General features: G+C 40.7%; 1 protein-coding gene across 1 annotated transcript in view; it reads right to left on the bottom strand.

Moving 5' to 3' along the window:
- Positions 1–18754, bottom strand: part of MYO3A (myosin IIIA) — a 127065-nt gene that overhangs the window by 46910 nt on the left and 61401 nt on the right. The window contains exons 10-16 of the mRNA XM_009890568.1: positions 10125–10224; positions 7695–7811; positions 5612–5716; positions 5462–5527; positions 4517–4719; positions 2090–2188; positions 1872–1986 (exon numbers count right to left, since the gene is read on the bottom strand). Of these exons, the coding sequence (XP_009888870.1) occupies positions 1872–1986; positions 2090–2188; positions 4517–4719; positions 5462–5527; positions 5612–5716; positions 7695–7811; positions 10125–10224 (805 nt within the window). The remainder of the gene's footprint in view (positions 1–1871; positions 1987–2089; positions 2189–4516; positions 4720–5461; positions 5528–5611; positions 5717–7694; positions 7812–10124; positions 10225–18754) is intronic.

Raw genomic sequence — 18754 nt, 5'->3', positions numbered from 1 at the left:
CTGAAATAAAACAGTGTGATTTTAAGACAGGGAGTATCGACAGCAGTTACTATTAAAGCCCGCCAGTCAGTTAGAAACAAATTTCAAAGAAGTAAAGCCTTGTTTAAGTCTCAGTTTTAATTGGAGTGGAGAGATATTCTGTCCAAGGTTTTCTGCTAATAAAACATGGAACAAGCTTATATAGAACCTCCTCTGCGGACTGGGACAAATGTCAAAGCTTAAGGGTGCATTACTAAAACCCAAACTTAGAAAAGGAACGCGTTATCTTACAGTATCCGTTTCTCACTGAAAATAAATTGTCTCTGCACATGTACCCTACAGCAGAACCTCAGTGGGGGAAGAAGACTTCTCTGTTCCTTCACTCTTGCAAACACAGCCTCAGACAGGCTAATTCACCCTGCGGAGAATGTAAGACAGGCTACATAGGATAGGGCTCACAGGGAACCACAGTTAGGTTACCTGTGGTACTCAGCCTGCTTTGGAAACTGTGGTGGTTCTACAGGTAGATAATTCTTTACAGATTCAGCTCACAGTGGCTTGCTGAGTTAATCAAGTGAAGATGCACAGTAGAACTGCACAATGCAGCCAGTGACCTAGTTCTAACTGGATCTTCAATATGGTCTTCTCTTTTGGATGATCAGGATTATTGTTTCCATCCATCAAAGTGAACAAAAGAACTGAGAACAAAACCAGACTTGCTTCTTTTCATGATATAAATTAGGACTCATCAAGGTCTCCGGTGCTGTGACAAAACTGTTATCAGTGCTGAACTGTGCATACCCTTCCACACCGCTTCTGGAAAGGTGAAAGTAGAGGTGTGAGAGGATGTGATAGTAGAGGTGTGATATTACTAAGCGCAGTTGTGAATAAGCATGTAGAGGAGAAAGAGACTGTGAACTCCACTGCTACTATGACTTAATGCAAAATAAGCGTGGAAGAACAGAACAGGTGAATAAATCTTTTCTGATGGCTATTCTAATATTTACATTGAGGGAAGCCAGAAATATTTAACTGAAACGAGTAATTTTCTGTGAAAAGCTCCTTACAACCTACAGTTTTGTCAAAGAAATTAAAACATACACCCATTCTGCAGCACTAGTGCTATATTTCACAGATACTGTATGGATCATGCTCTTACCATCATTTGTGATAAATAAAGTCAGCAGTAAACTACAGCTGTGATGCATCACTTCTCCTAAGAAGAGAGAACTAGGATGCAGGGAGGTGTTTCTTTTCCTTGCATCCTACTTTATAAATCCAGAGGCCTGTTTTTATTTTAATTATACCAAAGACAGCCTGAGGAGAGAGGTTTAATGGCCAGCAGAGCAATGATATAAGATCATAAAGAAACAATGCGTTCAGTTAACATCTAAGGATGAGATTCACTCCTAAGGGATGTAAAATCTTCATTTAACTTTGCCCCTGGAGTTGTGAAAATGTATTGAGTTCGTCAAAGCTCAGATCAAATCAATGAATTTTTAGAACTCTCACCCTGGACTTCATCTTGAAACAGAGATGAGGCTCATATTCACAGGCCTAAAATTATAGGCTAATAAATAGTTACAACATCATATTCTATGCATTTAATTTGCAAAAGCTTTTTTTTCCCAATTACTCAGCTGTGCTCTGTTCACTAATTTCAAAGTCTTGTTGACTAATACTATCTTATTACTTTTTCAATGCCTTGAAACATTAAAAATTTAAATGTGGTAATATAACAGTAAGTTGACCATGCAATATCCTAAACCACAAACACACTATGGCTAAAGGAAGAAAATAACAATGGAGATTATTTGAATGCTTTATGTAAGTTTTTCCTGATTAAGGTAGCCATGGAAGATTGCCAAAAAAAAAGGGTTATCAGCACTCACCTCCAGTGTAAAACCTATGACTTTGAAGCACTGTTCAATTAATTCAAACTGAGACTTATAAAAGCTATTGTTCATGAAATCTTGCACTATTCTGAAATGATCGTTTTGCAGATATCTGAAAGAGTTGATGGGTACAGAGTTAGAATGTAAATGAGGCTGAGAATTCAACCACACCGTATTTCTTAGTAACCGATTTATGTAAAAATAAACTGCATTACCTGGGAGGTCTATATTCTGGCAGTTTATAATGTGCCAGTTTTTTCTTTTCCGCCAGACCAGCATAAATATAATAAAAAATATGGAAATTTTTCTCTCCTCTGAAACAATAGAAACAATAGAAATGGTTTAGTAATGTAACTATGTTACATTTACTGATGACATACTTGCTACTATTAAATGTTATTTTAGTAAGAGGCAAGGCTCATGCAAACTGATAGAGGACTCTGAAAGAAGTAATAAACACAAGTTCCTGTGAAGTGAACACCCTTTCTATGCCACTGTGTGTTTGCTCTGAAGCTGCCAGGGCAGCTGCTCGGTGGCACAAGCAGCTAAATGCTGCTCTGCCTTTGGTGCAACTGGTAGATGCTGGGTGAGATCTTGCATGTTGCTCGTGAACCCGCATTAAATGGGCTGCTTAACCTCCAGTTATTTTAAAAAATCTTCTGACCATGGGAGGGTTATACACTCCCGATTCACTGAATCCAGTATGTCTGCTGTGTCCTTTAGCCTTGAACCAAGAAAGTCCATAAGCAGATGTTCAGCAAAGGGCCTTATGACTTGGCATGCTTTGCTTAAAAGTTAGGTGCCCAAACCCGGGACAAAAGGTTTATTTGCACATCCAAGCTTCCTGTGCACCTCATACAGAAGAACTGGATGCTTAGGTGGAAATTTGCAGCCACCACTGAATCCTGAGATGGTCGAGTCAGTCACTATGAAATGGCAAAAAGGAATTGTGTCCAAACCCCTGGTTTCTGCATGACCTGAGGCATGTGTCTCAGGAGCACCACTACAGCCTTCTGTGAAATGGGATCAGAGCCCAGTGCACTCCTCTCTGCAAGGGGGTGCCTACATCAGAGTCCAGTGCCAACTTAATTGCGTATTTTACTGTGGACAGTCAGTAGTAGAACACAAGATCAATTTAAGGAGTAGGAGCAGATCCCTTATCTTCCCCCTCAGTGTCTTAACCATTAGGTTGCATCGCCATGCTTTGCACTCTCTCTGAAACCTCACTGTGTCCTGATGGTTTGTGTATTGTCTTGGAAAGGGAAGGGAACCCGTAGGTTCAAAATCTCTTGGCCTGAAGCAGGTCTGGAACTTTGGTGTCTCTTTTCCTGGGTAATCAGTCACATGTTTTCTGCAAAAAGTCATTCCTAGCTCTCCATGTGAGTTTGGGAGTCATGTTCTCCCAGAAAAGCAGAACAGACTGCCCTTGCAATGCAGGTACCTGAATGCCAGTTCTCTGCCCTGGCACGGCCGTATGGACCAGCCACACAGAGACCTCAGTGAGGAGGAGAACACGCTTGACACAAACAGCTTCAGGTGCCCTTGGCAGTTCATCCCTCAAAATTTAACCTCCTACAGTGGCTCCCATGCTAAACAGTTTGGTGGCATTTCCCTGTGAATTCAGACATCTAAACACCTACCTAAACAGCACTGGAGGCACATACAGGCTTTGCTGACTTCCTGTCTCAGCACATGGCTAAATATAAAAACAAACTGACAGCCACAGAACACACCCATGAAAAGTTATGAAAAAAGTGGTATTTTAAGGAAAAATCTGATTTTATTCTGAAAAAGCAGTTTCTGCACTTATGTTCAACTGGGGGAAAAAACACCATTTCATAAAATTGCCTCTAACTTTAGATTGTTTATTGAAACATTCCAAGTGATACTTAGATGTTCTTCATACCACAAATCGACAACAGGCAACAAGGTCATGCAGAACTACAAAAAGAGTAAAATGAGTAAAAGATCAGCAAGGGAAAATTTAACTAGTGACAACATTCCTTATCTCAAACTCTGTTTTTCCTGTTGTTATTATGGGAGAAATAAAGTTGCCAAATTATTCGTTATCTGGATGTGCTATGTATTAGGATAGAAAATATATGTCATCTAATTTAAGTTAATTGGAAATGCCATTTATTTTTTTTGTCATTTTATATTATGAAATACATACATGACAGAGATGGATATGTTCTGCATTTGGTCTGTAGCTATTACCAAATCCTACATGCTCCAAAATGAAAAACAAGCACTTCGTAAACAAACAAAAAAAAGCTACAGTACTAGAGGAAACATAGAGGAATTAAAGCCAATTGATATACTCAACACGATACTGCAAACTTCCACAAAGGAATTAATAACTGAACTATTAGAAAGTTTTTAATTCTTTACACATTCTGATTTGCTTTATACATCATATATGCATTTTTATGAGATGGGTTTAAATAACCCAGGCGGCAATGAAAAAAAAAATCAGGAGTAGTTTTCAGCTACCTCTCAGATTTATACGCTATTCATATATCACTTATAAGAAAAAATCCCAGTATCTTATTCATCTTCATGTTTTAATACAAGATCATTTCCTGCATTGTAGGCCTACTCTGTAACCCCCAAATTATGTGAAATATAATTTTTATACTTACACTGCCTGATGGACAACTCTGGATTTTTCAAGGAGGTACTCTGAAATCTGAGCTCCTACTACAGTGCCACCGCAAGTGAATTTCATTTCCAAATATTTTCCAAATCTGCTTGAGTTATCATTGATGATAGTGCCTGCATTCCCAAATGCTTCTACAAGGTTATTCACCTGGAGGATCTTCTCCTGTAGAGTCCTGTTATTTGCCTAGATATGAAAAAGATATTGCTTAAAATTATCAGTAATTATTGAAATACATTCATTCTTTAGTGTTTCTTCCCTCTTCTAGTTGGTATTGTGAAATGTGACATAATCAGGGCAGCCATTCCCATGTGAATCATGTGGGAAAGAAGGCACGTATACATCATGAAACCTGTCAGAATATAATCATCTGCAGAACTAATGGCTGGCTAGAAGAGATAACACACACAACGCTAACACCACCAGAACTAATCAATTTCTGTGGTCCAGCACTCTTGAGCTGGCCAGCCTTGTTTTAGGATCCTTGTTAGCATCTGCGTACTGCTGCACTGCACTGTAGCAGTAGATCAGTTTGCTTGCAACTCACCTGAGACATGCAAAAATGGCATTTTATTTAGACAATTATGGTGGTCGCTTCCCAGAATGACCTTGTCCCTCTGACAGCAATCTGATTGTAGACTGAGGTGAAAAGCTAGAAGAGGATTTTATTTAGTACAGTTTGGGTCATTTGAAGACATTCAAACAAAGGACAGATTGAGTCACAGCCCTCACTGCAGTGGGTACTTTCTTGCGGAATCCCTGAAATATTTTCAAGTGATCCTAGTTCAGGAGGGAGGAAGCGGTAGATAGATCAGCATCATGTTCCAGTCTGACCTTACAGAAGTTCTTTGGAAAATGTATTACAGTCTTTCCCCTCTACCAAGGCCCTGTCCATAGGTTCAGTCAACTCGGCCTAAGAGAGCAGAGCCTTCCAGAGGCATTGATGGGCACTTTGCGTCTTGCCAGCTCCACTTTCTCCAGAAATAACGATACACTGCAGAGAACAAGAGCGTGACTCTGAGCTCATTACACATCTCTCAGCTGAGCAAAGGATACAATTAAGACACCTCATCTTTACCTGATCGGAGTTGTATGTCACCATGGACTGATAACCTATGTCAGCGACAGCAAAAATATGAGGAGGGTTGGCAGTCCGTTTGGCTCCAATATACAGTTTGGAATGCTAAGTGTAAGAAAAATGAAAACATTATCAGTTCCCCTTAACAATTTTTTAATCAGAGTTTAGTTTTATTTTCAGATTAGTGTACAGCATGCTGAGGTTACTGGCAGTGATGTTTTCTGAGTGAGCTGTTACTGCACTCGCTATACCACGAATTTGTATGTACTTGGTACTATAAGAACTGCTGAAAAAAATGAAGCACAATTTTGTATGATGTCAGCCCTGATTATGCCACGAAAATCAAATTGTTAGGAGAAAATTTAATGGTGCCAGACACCAAAGACCAACTTATAATTTCATTTTACTAGTACGTCGCATCCTCTTAGTATTTCTACATCATATTGATATCAAAACTTAAGATCTTTTCTGTACCTGTAGTATCTGATAATTAATAATGCCAAATTATTGTATGACCAGACTTTCATATCTGTCCCCTTTTGTATAATTGGGAGACAAATTCACAGAAGTTAAAATTTTATAGGCTTGCTTTTTTAATTGTTTCATCAATTAAATAGCTATGGCTTCCCCAGCTCTCTCGGGAGGAAATCTTAGAATCATTGAATGGTTTAGGTTGGAAGGGACCTTGAAGAAAGGCCATGTCCAGCCTGGCCTTGAACACCTCCAGGGGCCTCAACAACTGCTCTGGGCAACCTGTTCCAGTGCCTCACCACCCTCAAAGTGAAAAATTTCTTCCTAATGTTTAATCTAAACCTGCCCTCTGCCAGTTTAAAGCCATTCCCCCTTGTCCTATCACTACATGCCCTAGTAAAAAGTCCTTCCTCAACTCTCCTGCAGGCCCTCTTTAGGTACTGGAAAGGTACTGGAAGGCCACAATAAGGTCTCCCCAGAGCCTTCTCTTCTCCAGGCTGAACAACCCAAACTCTCTCAGCCTCTCTTCATAGGAGAGGTGCTCCAGCCCTCTGGTCATCTTTGTGGCCCTCCTCTGGACCTGCTCCAACAGGTCCATGTCCTTTTTATGTTGAGGACTCCAGAGCTGGATGAAGTACTCCAGGTGGGGTCTCACCAGAGTGGAGTAGAGGGGCAGAATCACCTCCCTCTACCTGCTGGCCACACTTCTTCTGATGCAGCCCAGGATACGGTTGGCCTTCTGGGCTGCAATTGCACATTGCTGGCTCATGTTGAGCTTCTCGTCAGTCAGCACCCCCTGGTCCTTCTCCTCAGGGCTGCTCTCCAGCCATTCCCCACTGAGCCTGTATTTGTGCTTGGGATTGCCCCGACCCAGCCGTAGGACCTTGCACTTGGCCTTGTTGAACTTCATGAAGCTGGCATGGGCCCACCTCTTGAGCCTGTCCAGGTCCCTCTGGATGGCATCCCTCCCCTCCAGCGTGTCTACCTCACCAAACAGCTTGGTATCATTGGCAAACTTGCTATGCCCCCAGCTCCTACCTCCAGCCATTCACAGAAGTTCTCCATGGGAAGTAGAGGAGAAGAAATGCTCCCTCCCATAAAGAGAGGTAAGATTCACCTGAATAAATGTACTTATCCGTACAGATACTACTTCTGAACTAGCTGCTATGAGACGCTAATGCCTTTACAGTCCATGGGGTCCTAGTCAACAGATCTCATGGAGTTTAGCACAATTTATCTCATCCTAGAATGACTGTTGAAAGTCACTAGAAGAACAACCACCTCAAAAATCCTATTTCTATCCACTGATTAAAATGGATGACTTGCTGTGACGTAGCTGTTTGCACTTTAGCCACGATACAGACATGATCTACATTATAGACATAAAGATAGCAGAAATTAATTTTTTCTAGAGCTTTTCATTTCTGTGCTGAAATTCAGCACACGATGCGTGTAAACATGCACTTGAAGGGACAACTGCATTGGTAATTCTGTTTTTCAGAGTGAACTGTAGTAAATCCTAAGAATGGTCTTACTTTATACTTGACACAAATATTCATATTTTAATGGAAATCAGAGCTAGTTTAAAAGAACCAAACCTAGATTTTCATACCTGTGAAGAATAAATATCTATGTTCCGAAATGGATTGACAGCGATGAGAATGTCCCCAACATATGTGTAAATCTGATCTTTGGCATAACCCTTCTGCAACTGCTCTGTTACTGTATTCTGATGGAGAAAGAATGGGAACATTGAATCACACGGAGAAAATAAGAATATTAGGACAATGTATAAAGTATTTATGTAGTTACAATGAGTGAGGATAGAGAGGGAAGGTATTAATAGTCAACTGATAGTGCAATTGATCATGATCAAAAGTGAGTAACACTTTCAAACACACTGGCATTCCTAATTTCTAGTGTTCAAAGTCACTTTGAACAATATATACTTACAGATCCCCAAGTGGCTGTAGAAAAACGAGTTAATAAGTACTACTTTAATTCAATTAATCAAAGGTTTCCATGACACAGCCCTGTGTTCATTTCTAACACTACAGCTTCACGTAACTCATCAAGCAAGAGCCATATGCTTGAATTCATAACTGCCATTACAGCTGCTCTAACATTACTCCCAGTTATGATAAAACACAGATGTTCAACTGTTTGGATCCTATTAATGTAAACAATCAGGCATCTTTCTGTATTAACAACCCACCTCTCATGCGATTATTCTTTGCTGCTGGAGAACCAGTTCTCCCTGAACCAAGAAAAAAGAAGGGCCCTTTAGTGGCATACCCAATTTGTTTACATAATTTCCCTCGGCTTCTTCTCCATACAGAGCTGGGTACGTAAAGTGCTTGGTTAGGTTCCCAACCAAAACAGGACATAGAGCTGGATGAAGAAATTCAAACCAGCCTTGAGACTATTCTGAGGTACATGTGAAGATATTTAGGCCCTATACCCAGTGGAACAAAATGACCACCAGCAGAGGACTACAGAAGGAATTGCTTTCCCTCCACATCCATCTGTTCACAGTGTTGTGCACTGTGTTCTGGTTAATGCACTTAAAATCTGAATTCTCAGCAGCTGAAGAGGTTTCATTTCCTTCACAGGAAAACATAAGGAGAAAACTTTGGTTTGCCATTGTCTTGATAAACTATTCCCTTTTTGGTTTTGAATGCTACCTTGCTTTTGGCCATAACGAAGTTCATATTAACAGAATTTTTTAGGAGAACTTCTGCCCTTTTTGAAATTATTTCTTGCACCAATAGAGGGTCTCCTGTTCGTCTCTTCTGATGGGGCTACCTAAACTGGAAGAAAAGTTTGAATGGAAAAAATAAGACAGCTCTGAGAAGCTGCCATTCATATATGAAAGAGATTTTAAACTGGATTGCATTTAGTAAAATACCACATAATCAAATGATACCTTTAGGTGAAGGCTTCCTGAGAACTTTCCTGAGAATGCTCCACCTCTGAGGAGATAGGATATATGTCTAGTTCATCTGGGTTTATTTGTGTCTTCTCTTTAGCTCAGACTGTTTATATGCTTCATGGCAACAGATAAAAACCAGTCTTGCTAGCAAATGGCTATTCCCAATATGAAAAAAACGCTTAACTCTGGGTTTTGTGCAGCAGATGAAGTTTGGATTAGCTCAATTAGTATTAACTAAACATTAAGCTACTATAATAAAGCTCTTGGATGATGGAAGATGTTCTGTGAATTGTTAGCGTTATGTAGTTTACCAGCTCAAGAGCCATATTTAATATTCTGGACTGACAAATATACAATATACCAGAGAAGTTTTACAGTTAAAGAGAATGTGAATTGTAGTCTATGCACAGCCCAGTAGAGGAAGAATGACAGTTGTTTACAACCACTGATGGCCTCTAAGACCTGCAGATAATGTGGCGTGGCCTGATTCTTCTTTCTGGTTTTGAAGCTTAAAGCATAAACCCAAGACCTCTCCCCTCCCTTATGCACGTTCCCCTGTTCCTAGTGGATTCATTTTTGAACTTTGGCAAACTAGTGAGATTTGTATCAGTAATTTTGTGAAAAGTTCACCAGAAGGCATTGAGAGCCTCAACTGACATAAATTGATCTCAATGCACCTCCACATCAGAGTAAGTCAGTGAGAAACCAGCCTAGGAGAGTACAGCAAGCTAGTTTAAGACAACTCTAAATGTCCAAGCAATAGGGGAAAAGGTGTTTGTTCTTGGACCTGGACCAATTTCAGGTTAACATATCATTGCAGATATTCAGCTGTAATAAAATCCAGCAATATAAATCCTGTTAAGCAAATGCTGCTACAATACTGCTTGGTCTAAGGTTCTAACTGCAGAGGGTGTTCTAGCTTTGAGTTGGAACCATTCCTGACACAGCAAATCTCATCTAAAATATTTGGCATAAACTGGTAAAATGCCATTGCACACTTACACAATTGAAGTGTGATGATATAGTTGAATTTAAAAATCAACAGCACACCATTGTGTCTTAATATGTGATTATCCCTCTCCAGGAAAATGTGAAAAAGAAGGTTCTTACCTCATCCAGTACCTCCAAGGTTGCTAAGTCATCTACCTCTTCCTGGTTTGAAACTAGTGACTTACTGTAGTTCCCTTTCTTTGTATGAATACGTTCAAATCTAGAAAAGAAAGACATGCGATTTCCTGATGTAACGAAATACAGAGCAGACCTTGCATCTGTAACCATCTTGAAGACAATTCAGCCAAAACATTCCAGCTTTCCAGTGTTCTGAATTGAAACACACAAATGTTTGAATAACAGGACAGGATATAACTTCTTAGTGCAGCACATCTGGTTTGATCCCACAAGTGATACCATGAAGAACTTTTTCCCTGTACAGATCCCTGCTTGATCACACTCCTACGTCAGCTGCAAGACTGGAGCTATGCAGTACAGGGAAAAAAAACCCCATACTTATAAAGCATATAACAGTCAAACTCTGGCACCTACATGCAAAAAGAAAAATGACCCAGATAAAATGTATGGATAGGACAAACCCAGGGGTGTATGATGAAACAGTACAGCAAGGACAATACAGACAAAGCATTTAGGATGGAAACATTTCTAGCTTAGTAATGACAACGCTCTAAAGCCTGGCTGAGATGGCCACACTGTAGAGCAAAGTGTTACAGAACCACTGGGTTATGTGAAATACATCCTGACCAAGAAGAATTTTCTTGGACTCTCCAGGAAAATAATCGTACAAAATAAGGAAACAAAATTTCAAATCTTTTTCTTATCAGGGTTAAACTTCAACTAAGTTTGTCTTAAACTGAAATGTCTTTTCTTTGTTAAACAAACCAAAGAAAACTTTATGCAGTCTTACAGAAATTAGCAAGAAAATTCCCCAAGACTTGGATCATTCTCTATCCAAGAGAAAAGGCATTGCTAACCAAGGCAAAAGCAGCAGAAAATGCAAGGTTTACAAATCACATTAGTTATACTTGCTTTGTGAGATGGGGGAAAAATCAGGGAAAGGGAAACTGGATAAGTAACAGCAGAGTTCACAATCGAAATCAAGCTCAGATGTGCAATAGGGCACAAGCACAGAAAGGCTACCAAGTAACTCTGATCTCCTGATACGACCTCACTCCTCTTGATCCTATAGGTAGGAAGGCATCTCTCAAACGCGCAGAACACACACCTTGGAAAACTGAGACAGTGGGAAAACTGTGTTGTGTGAAACACACTCACTCTTTACCTTGACTCCAGACAAGACCAGGGAAATCCTTTAGTTAATTTTGACATTTGGATACATGACATGAGTAAAAGCAGACAGGTGTTTTCTACCAGGCCAAAACTTTAATATACAGTGAAGAGAAGACAGCAAAAAGAGGGCAGTTGCACCAAGATGGAGAGTTAGAACGAGTGAACATCACACTGATGGGGCAAGCTAAGAGACTTCTGAACTCCCACAGTAAGATTCACTGCAGGGTTTAATGGGCTGTACCTATTCCACAAACATCACCTATTTCATGGGTGCTACTTCACCCAGGCTGTGCACTGATATAGAATGCAGGTGCAGAAAGTCAAGCAGGCACAACTTGGTGTTAGTTACTGATTGCCAGGACTGAAAAGGGGCTGGAAGAAATAGGCAAATGATGCCCTCCTAAACTGGGAGCTCAATCGAGATCTGCACGATGGAAGTGCAGGCATGAGTGCGCTTCATCTAGCACTTCTTTCAGTTTCTCTTGTCTCTAATGATTGCTCCCTGAGGGGGACAGAATGGCCTGTCCTCACCCAGGTGCCAGTAACAGAGCAGTTTCTTCCTCCCTCAGGCAGGTGCCAGCTACCACTGGGGTCTTTCCATTGTCCGTAGTGCAAAGCCAGGTGTCTCACACCCACCACAGCTGACTAATTCTGCAGCCTTAATATCAAGACACAAACATGTAAGATTTCGTTGCAAGAGCTAGCACAGTTTAATGGTCTCTGTGCCAATATCGCAGCCCAATACCCAGTGTGGAGGCTAAGTGACCAGGAAGCACAATGAACAGTATGAATCAACAGGATCTGCATTGCCCTGATGGAAGAGGGGGTCCAAGTCTTGCCAGTTTTACACCCAGCTATCTGGCAGACTACTCTCAAACTGTTGTTAGGACCCTGGAGATGGGTGGGAAAGCAACTCACTTCCAAATGTTTTATTTCTTTCAGTATTTACTACAGGCCAAAAAAGACTGTTGTAGATACAGTTATAAGGATGATGGTGAGGCTAAATTACATGGAAGTGAATTACATGGAGGTGAAAAGCAATGGGAATACTACAGTGCAGTACAAGAGCCATATTACTGCCATGCAATACAGAACATGCAATGTGTGGGCCTATTTCCACATGACCAGTGCAAATAGACAAGAAGGGACGCAGGAGGAGAGCATATCTGGGGGGTGGGGGGGGAACAAAGGCAGCTCTTGCTGCAATAAATCCATAACTGGACTGTAATTTGGTATGTGTTTAAATACGCTGAAGCAGAAAACACACAGGAATACAAACGGGCAACATCAAAAGGGATGGGTCTGGTGTAAAGCAATCACACCTCTCCTGGGTCCGATGTCTTCTTCTCTTTCCTTTGGAACCCATTTGTACTGTGAGAGCTGTTCTGGTTGTACTGTCCTTGCAAGAACACTGTGAGGCAATTTTTGGTTGCATGTACCCACAGGTTGTATTAAAAAGGATGTGGTAATTTTAAGATTTAAATTAACTCTTCAGCCTTGTGTGGTCTGCTGCTGCTTGATTTGCATTTACCAGCTAAAGGATATTACTGCATTCAAAGCCAGAGATGCAGGCAAAATTCTACCCCCTCAATAGGGATCTGTCCCCTCTATAACCCACGCTCCTATTGATACTTCTTATTAACAGTTTCAGTTGAAAATTTGTATTTGGATAGTTGAAACAATTTCTCCATTGTTCCGGCATGAAGGTCATTTTGTGTCCAGAGGATGCATCTAATATCAGCATGACTTTGACAAAGACCTATCAACATGCACATGAGGGAAAGATGCCGGAACTGCAGGACTATGTCAAGCTCTGCTGTTCTATTTTTTCCATTGCCGAAGGAATACCCAAAACAAGACATCTGTCAAGTTATGCTTTCCATTTCTGGTGGAGTTGTTACTCATCGAATACACTTTTTTAAAAAAAAAAATGTTACTGCTTGTCAGTGAGAGACTGATATTTCCCAAGATTTGTTTCAATTACCATTTTTCGTTTAACGCATGAAGTTAGCAAGTGCCTTGCAGGAAGGGAGGGGAATACTCCAGTCACGGAGATTTTTATTTTTTTTCTTTTAAGGAAACAATCTCTATTTATGCCAGGGAAGTTTAATTACATAAAATTGATTCTCTTGTAATCCTCTTCAGCTGACATTATGAGAACACTAGTGCTTGTTAAACCAGATTATATTCTCCATTCTCAAGAGTACAGCAGAGCGGCAGATTTGCAGAACACAATATTTTTCTGCTTTGCTGTCAAAGGGCACAGACCCCTCAAGGGCAGTTATACTGCTTCACTTGCTAAAACTCCAACCACTTAAAAAAACCACATTGGTGCTGTTGACATCAATGCTGAAATTTCATTATTGTCAAGCACACAGGCGTTGTGAACTGAAATAACCATGTTTCTCTGTTCTGTTCAGAAATTATTTGTTGGAGGCATTAAATCTTACAGCCATGCTCGACAAGCAATTCAAGCAGCTAAAGGCCAGAAACATCAACCCAGTATGGACAAGAAAATGAGTCAAGGCAGCATTGTTTCTGTGCATCCTCCTTCACACCCCCCTGCTTATCTTTCAAGATTCAGTTAAATCAAAATGAAACAACTGCAGCTTTTTCTACTTCAAATTGTCAGAATGTATTTATAAGATTTCTGATAGTTCCAAAAATACCATGAAAAGGGAAGTGTGACTCATAATGCCCTGTTGAACTCTCTGCCTAAACCGGTTGGAGAATCGTCTACAGACTAAGAAGTGACAGGAAAAGGGCTGGCTTTAGTCTGGGTGTAAAGAAGAAACTAAAAATACTCAAGTTTTCTGTAAGGTGAAGGTGGGAACAGCTGTACAGCTCCCAGCGGTTACAAATACCATTAAAAGTGACAAACAGAAAAAAAGCAACACAGAGAAACCTGTACAGAATCTATCATTGCTGGTGATTCTGTTTCTCTGGAGGCTGCACAGAGCAGTAATAATTCACTCTTAAAATCAAAATTTTGTCTTCAATGGGTGTATCTGGTAAAATATGCTGAACTAAAACTATAGTCTTATATCTATGCAAAGTCTGTACCTGAATTTAGAAAAGTGTATTGGTAGATTCCAGCTGCATCTGCACAATGCTTTGCAGACAAACCTGTGCTCCCTCTATGCTTAAATGATCGCACAGCACCCGCTGCAGTCTCAGGGAATTGTGCTCAAGTTTATGCAATGCTGCTGAGAGCACAGTGCTGCCCAGCAGAGCTACAGGGCTTTTGGTTCACAAGTGGCCTTTGTCCAGCCAGTTGGGTCACGTTCTGGTCTGCACAACCTGTTTGTCAAAGTCTTGTGCTGGTTTACCATGCCCTGCAACAATGCAAATTATTCATCCTTCACAACAGGCTTAAGAAATGGCTGCATCCCTGACAAATTTCAGGGGAAAATATGTGTTCTTAAATGAGCAAATAAGATATCCCTAAAAGGACTCTTTGGTATTAGTTCTTCATCGCCCTCATAAACCAGGCCCATGCTCTACAGTCAGAACCATACTGAGAAGACAAAGGGGAAGCTCCAAACCTGAGCAATACCTGGTTAGGTATCCCACCTTCAGGATAAATGAGCTGCTGGCCAAGTTGACTGATGTGACAGTGAAGCAGCAGTTGCAGAGCATTAATCTCAGAGAGTCCTGAACGCAGAAGGAACTTCCTTCTCCTGTTTTGCTTCAGGAGGTAAACTATTTTCCATTCAGGCATTGCTGCTGCCCATTGTATTGTACAGAAGAAGACTGGAACCACATTCTTACTCTGCTATAGAGACGTGTATTAGCTAGAAGCATTTGAGACTGGAGATCTGCTTATTCTAAGGCCTGTGTTGCCAGAAACTCTTTATTGCTTCTACAACCCAAGAGCAGTTTGCAGCATAGCCATCCTACACAGGAGTGTCCTCAATGCAAGAATACATGCTCCCTGTTGGTACAACAAAGCCCACACTGACTTACAGGAGAGGAGAAGTAGCCTGAAGTGCTCAAGGATTAGTCTGGAACTCCAAAGCCCCAGGTTTAAGCCCCTGCTCTGACACAGATTTCATCTGGAGACCTTGACCAAGGCAGCACTGGACTCTGTGTGAGCTATCTTCCTCTGCTCCTCATACTGCCTTTGTCAAGCTAGTGTGGTGATCTCCTACTCTCCGCTACAGCCTGCACTGCAGAGCTGAGCTTGAAGGATTGCTATCAGCTGCTTTCAACTGGCAGGATGAGTCACAGGGAGAAAGAGAGAACACCCAGAAAATAAGTGACGTAGTTCTGGGCAATCAGGGAAAATAATGGAGAAAACTATACGGTACGCCCTGCTCATAATGCTCATGAATAAACTGACAACCACCTTTGTGCATGTTGTACATGAACTTCTGTGAACCTACCTCCCTGAAGTTTCCAAACAGTTAAATAGAGCAACTGTTTAGCACCCTGTCACTGGATTTCAGTGTTATCCTTACGTGGCCAATATGGAAGGACAAACTCTTAGGATAATTCAGCTCACCCAAAAGCCCTTGCTCTGAATCACTTTGCAGTAGAATGGGTCTCTTTCCCACATTTATTTAGAGGGCATATAAAGATGAGGCTCTTAACCTGGGGACCAGAGTCAGTTGCTGAAATTTAGGTGCAGTGAATATCCCTCACATACGCAGCTCATTCTGGAATGAGTCACAATTCCCAAGAAATACACGTTGTACTAATCATTGCATATTTCTGTAGAGATTATTGTAAAAGCAGTCAAGATTAAGACAGCCAAACAACTCAAGATAAAAGTCTTACAAGCTTGACTGTCAGGTGTAAATGCGACAGTTCTGAAGGCCGTTTCAAAGACAGCTATTTCTGTTGCAAAGTAAAACTCTTTACAATGCAGTTTTTTTCCCCCTCATCTGGCCTAGCGAGAAGGGTAATTTTAGAACAGTTTTTGAGTATATGCTGCAGCACTTATTTCTAATACTTATTTTCATCACTAATTATAAACTGTAACAACTACAATGTGACTTACAAGAATGTAAGTATGTGATTGAGGGATTGGCTAAAAACAAGGGGAAACTTAAGTAGTGTCCAAAGGTGAAGGATCAATCTCATATCAGGTTATTGTTTCTTTGAGAATTTGTCTTATTTTCATTAAAGATCATGCAATAAATTCCATTATCGTGCTTTCTGTGTAACTATCAACACAAAAAAAGAATTGAAATAGTGTATTTAAAGAGCTAGGTGTTCTTAAGGGCTGGAGTAACAGAATGAGGATGGAGTTTATTTGTATAAAGCCTCAAGATCATACTACTAGGATGTAACAGAATTATTTCTACTAGTTGTAAGTTGATCAATTTGAAAGTACTGATGGAAAAGAAGTATCAAGATGATTATGAGTCATGAACCACTCTGGAAAGAGGCACATGCCACCTTATAAAGTTACACAATGAAACAGGCTTTTCTTGCTGCAGCCATGATAAAGGCAAGCCCTGCAGCCCAAGACCCTTGTCCTGAAAGTGACTCTGCTCACCAGGAATTCACAGTTCAGTGAGAACACAAATGCTAAACAACAAAGCCACAAATTAAATACACTTAGTACGCAACCTGGCCTGCTTCACCTCCTCCTTAACATGAATTTATCTGCCACAGCTTACTTCACCATTTCAAAAACACAGATTTTAGAGACATTTCAGTCAAGATGCTATGGGAAAACATTAATCCATCAAGAGGCATTTTCTCATGCTATCCCCATTGTAATTTCTCCAATGTGAGATCTGAGCTAGGAAAGTTTAAGTTGCAAACAGATTTTTTAGCATACAGAAGCAATGACTTTAAAGAAAAATGTATTGCAGTGGCTCAAAGCCAAAAAGTGGAATCTAATGAAGCTCATTGCTAGGATTCATGCTTTTTTGAGCCTTGAGTAGTGCAAGACACGTCTGTGCTATAAGACTGTTCAGAGGCTACTGAAAAACAAGTGCAATCTTCCACCACCTTCATTAAGTCTGAAGCAGCTCTATGGCATATTGCTGCTTAAAGTTCTGTCAGCGTAAGTTGAGATTTCTCTGCTTACTCAGGAGGATGGTGGGTTCTATATCTTGCTAGGTGTTTGGAAAGGATGCAGCACAATGACCTAAAGCTAGGTTCTTCTTCACTAGAATAACAATAATGGGAATGTTCAGACGGCTCACTGTGATGCCCTAATGACTCAATGACTCATAAATATTAGAAAATACTTCAGGAACAATGGTGCTAATGGGATTGACTGAAGGTGGCTCCACTCTGTACCTAGAGATCACACACCCTTCCCAAGCAGTAGTGGTACACAAAGGTTAGATCTGAGGTTAGAGCCTTCTGCAAAAACCTCTGAGAATGTGACATAACCTAACAGGATCACTTCTTTCTGAACTTTACCAACTGCACACTCAGCAAACAATATGACAAGATCAAAACTGCAACAACAAGATTACCACTGCAGAAGGCAGTCAGAGCCAAATTACACCCCAGCATGGTGGGCAAACACAGTGGTGTGGTATGGAGTCAACACAAGAATAGAGTACACAGGAAGACCCAGTGGCAGACCTCAGCTATTAACTTCCAGACATTTTACTTTTTCCTTTTGAAATACAGACTATTTATTAATAACATATAATTTGAAGAGGAGAGGAAACACATACAGAGAAAATAACTGGATTCCTTACTTTCAGCTTTACGCCAATGTTACCAATTTTCTTGAGTTTATATGGTGTGGAATATTTGCTGGAGGCAACTTAGAAATTAAACTTATATTCACATTTTAAGGAAAGGCACAGCATCGAAGAAACTTTCATGATGGAGTGCAGCTGGCGTGCAAGGGATACATTCCACACAGGTTCCCTAGGCAACATTAGATGTTGGTAACACCAGGGCAGCCTGATGTGCTGACTCTAAGAGAAACTGCACAGGGGATGGAGCGAAGACACCGCAGCCAAGCTCTGTGATAAGATGGGAACGGTAGTATGGAACTGATAAGCTACATAATTGCTACCCTGAGCCAACAATCCGTCATTTTTAGACAAAATTGGGTGAACTTTGCTCATTATGACCTTATTATAATACCAAAACACACCTCCATCCCAAAAGCTACCTGCCTCCAAGACGCAACCACCCCTCACTGAGCTTGTGCTCTGAATTCTTCCTAGTCTATACCTTTAAAAGCGAAGTGAGAAAATTTTACACCAATCACAACATAAGTATGTATGACTATAGTCCCTCAAGCTCCACCTGAAAAGTAAAAAATAGTATAAAAATAGCTTAAGAGAGGAGGGATGTCAGGGAAGATACCACCGCAGACAGGAAGATACCATCGCTGATCACCTCTGACTTCTGGGATCATTTGATGGGCTGAGCCTCTCTTCCCACCTCCGTAGAGATGCCTGTGGGTAAGGCTTGAACACTTGACTATACCGACTGCTTCCCTAGGAAACTTA

This window comes from Charadrius vociferus, unplaced genomic scaffold (assembly GCF_000708025.1).
Source record: "Charadrius vociferus isolate BGI_N301 unplaced genomic scaffold, ASM70802v2 scaffold1038, whole genome shotgun sequence".
Lineage (NCBI taxonomy): Eukaryota > Metazoa > Chordata > Aves > Charadriiformes > Charadriidae > Charadrius > Charadrius vociferus.
The sequence above is the reverse complement of the archived record's forward strand: the minus strand, read 5'-3'. Positions and strand labels throughout refer to the sequence as shown.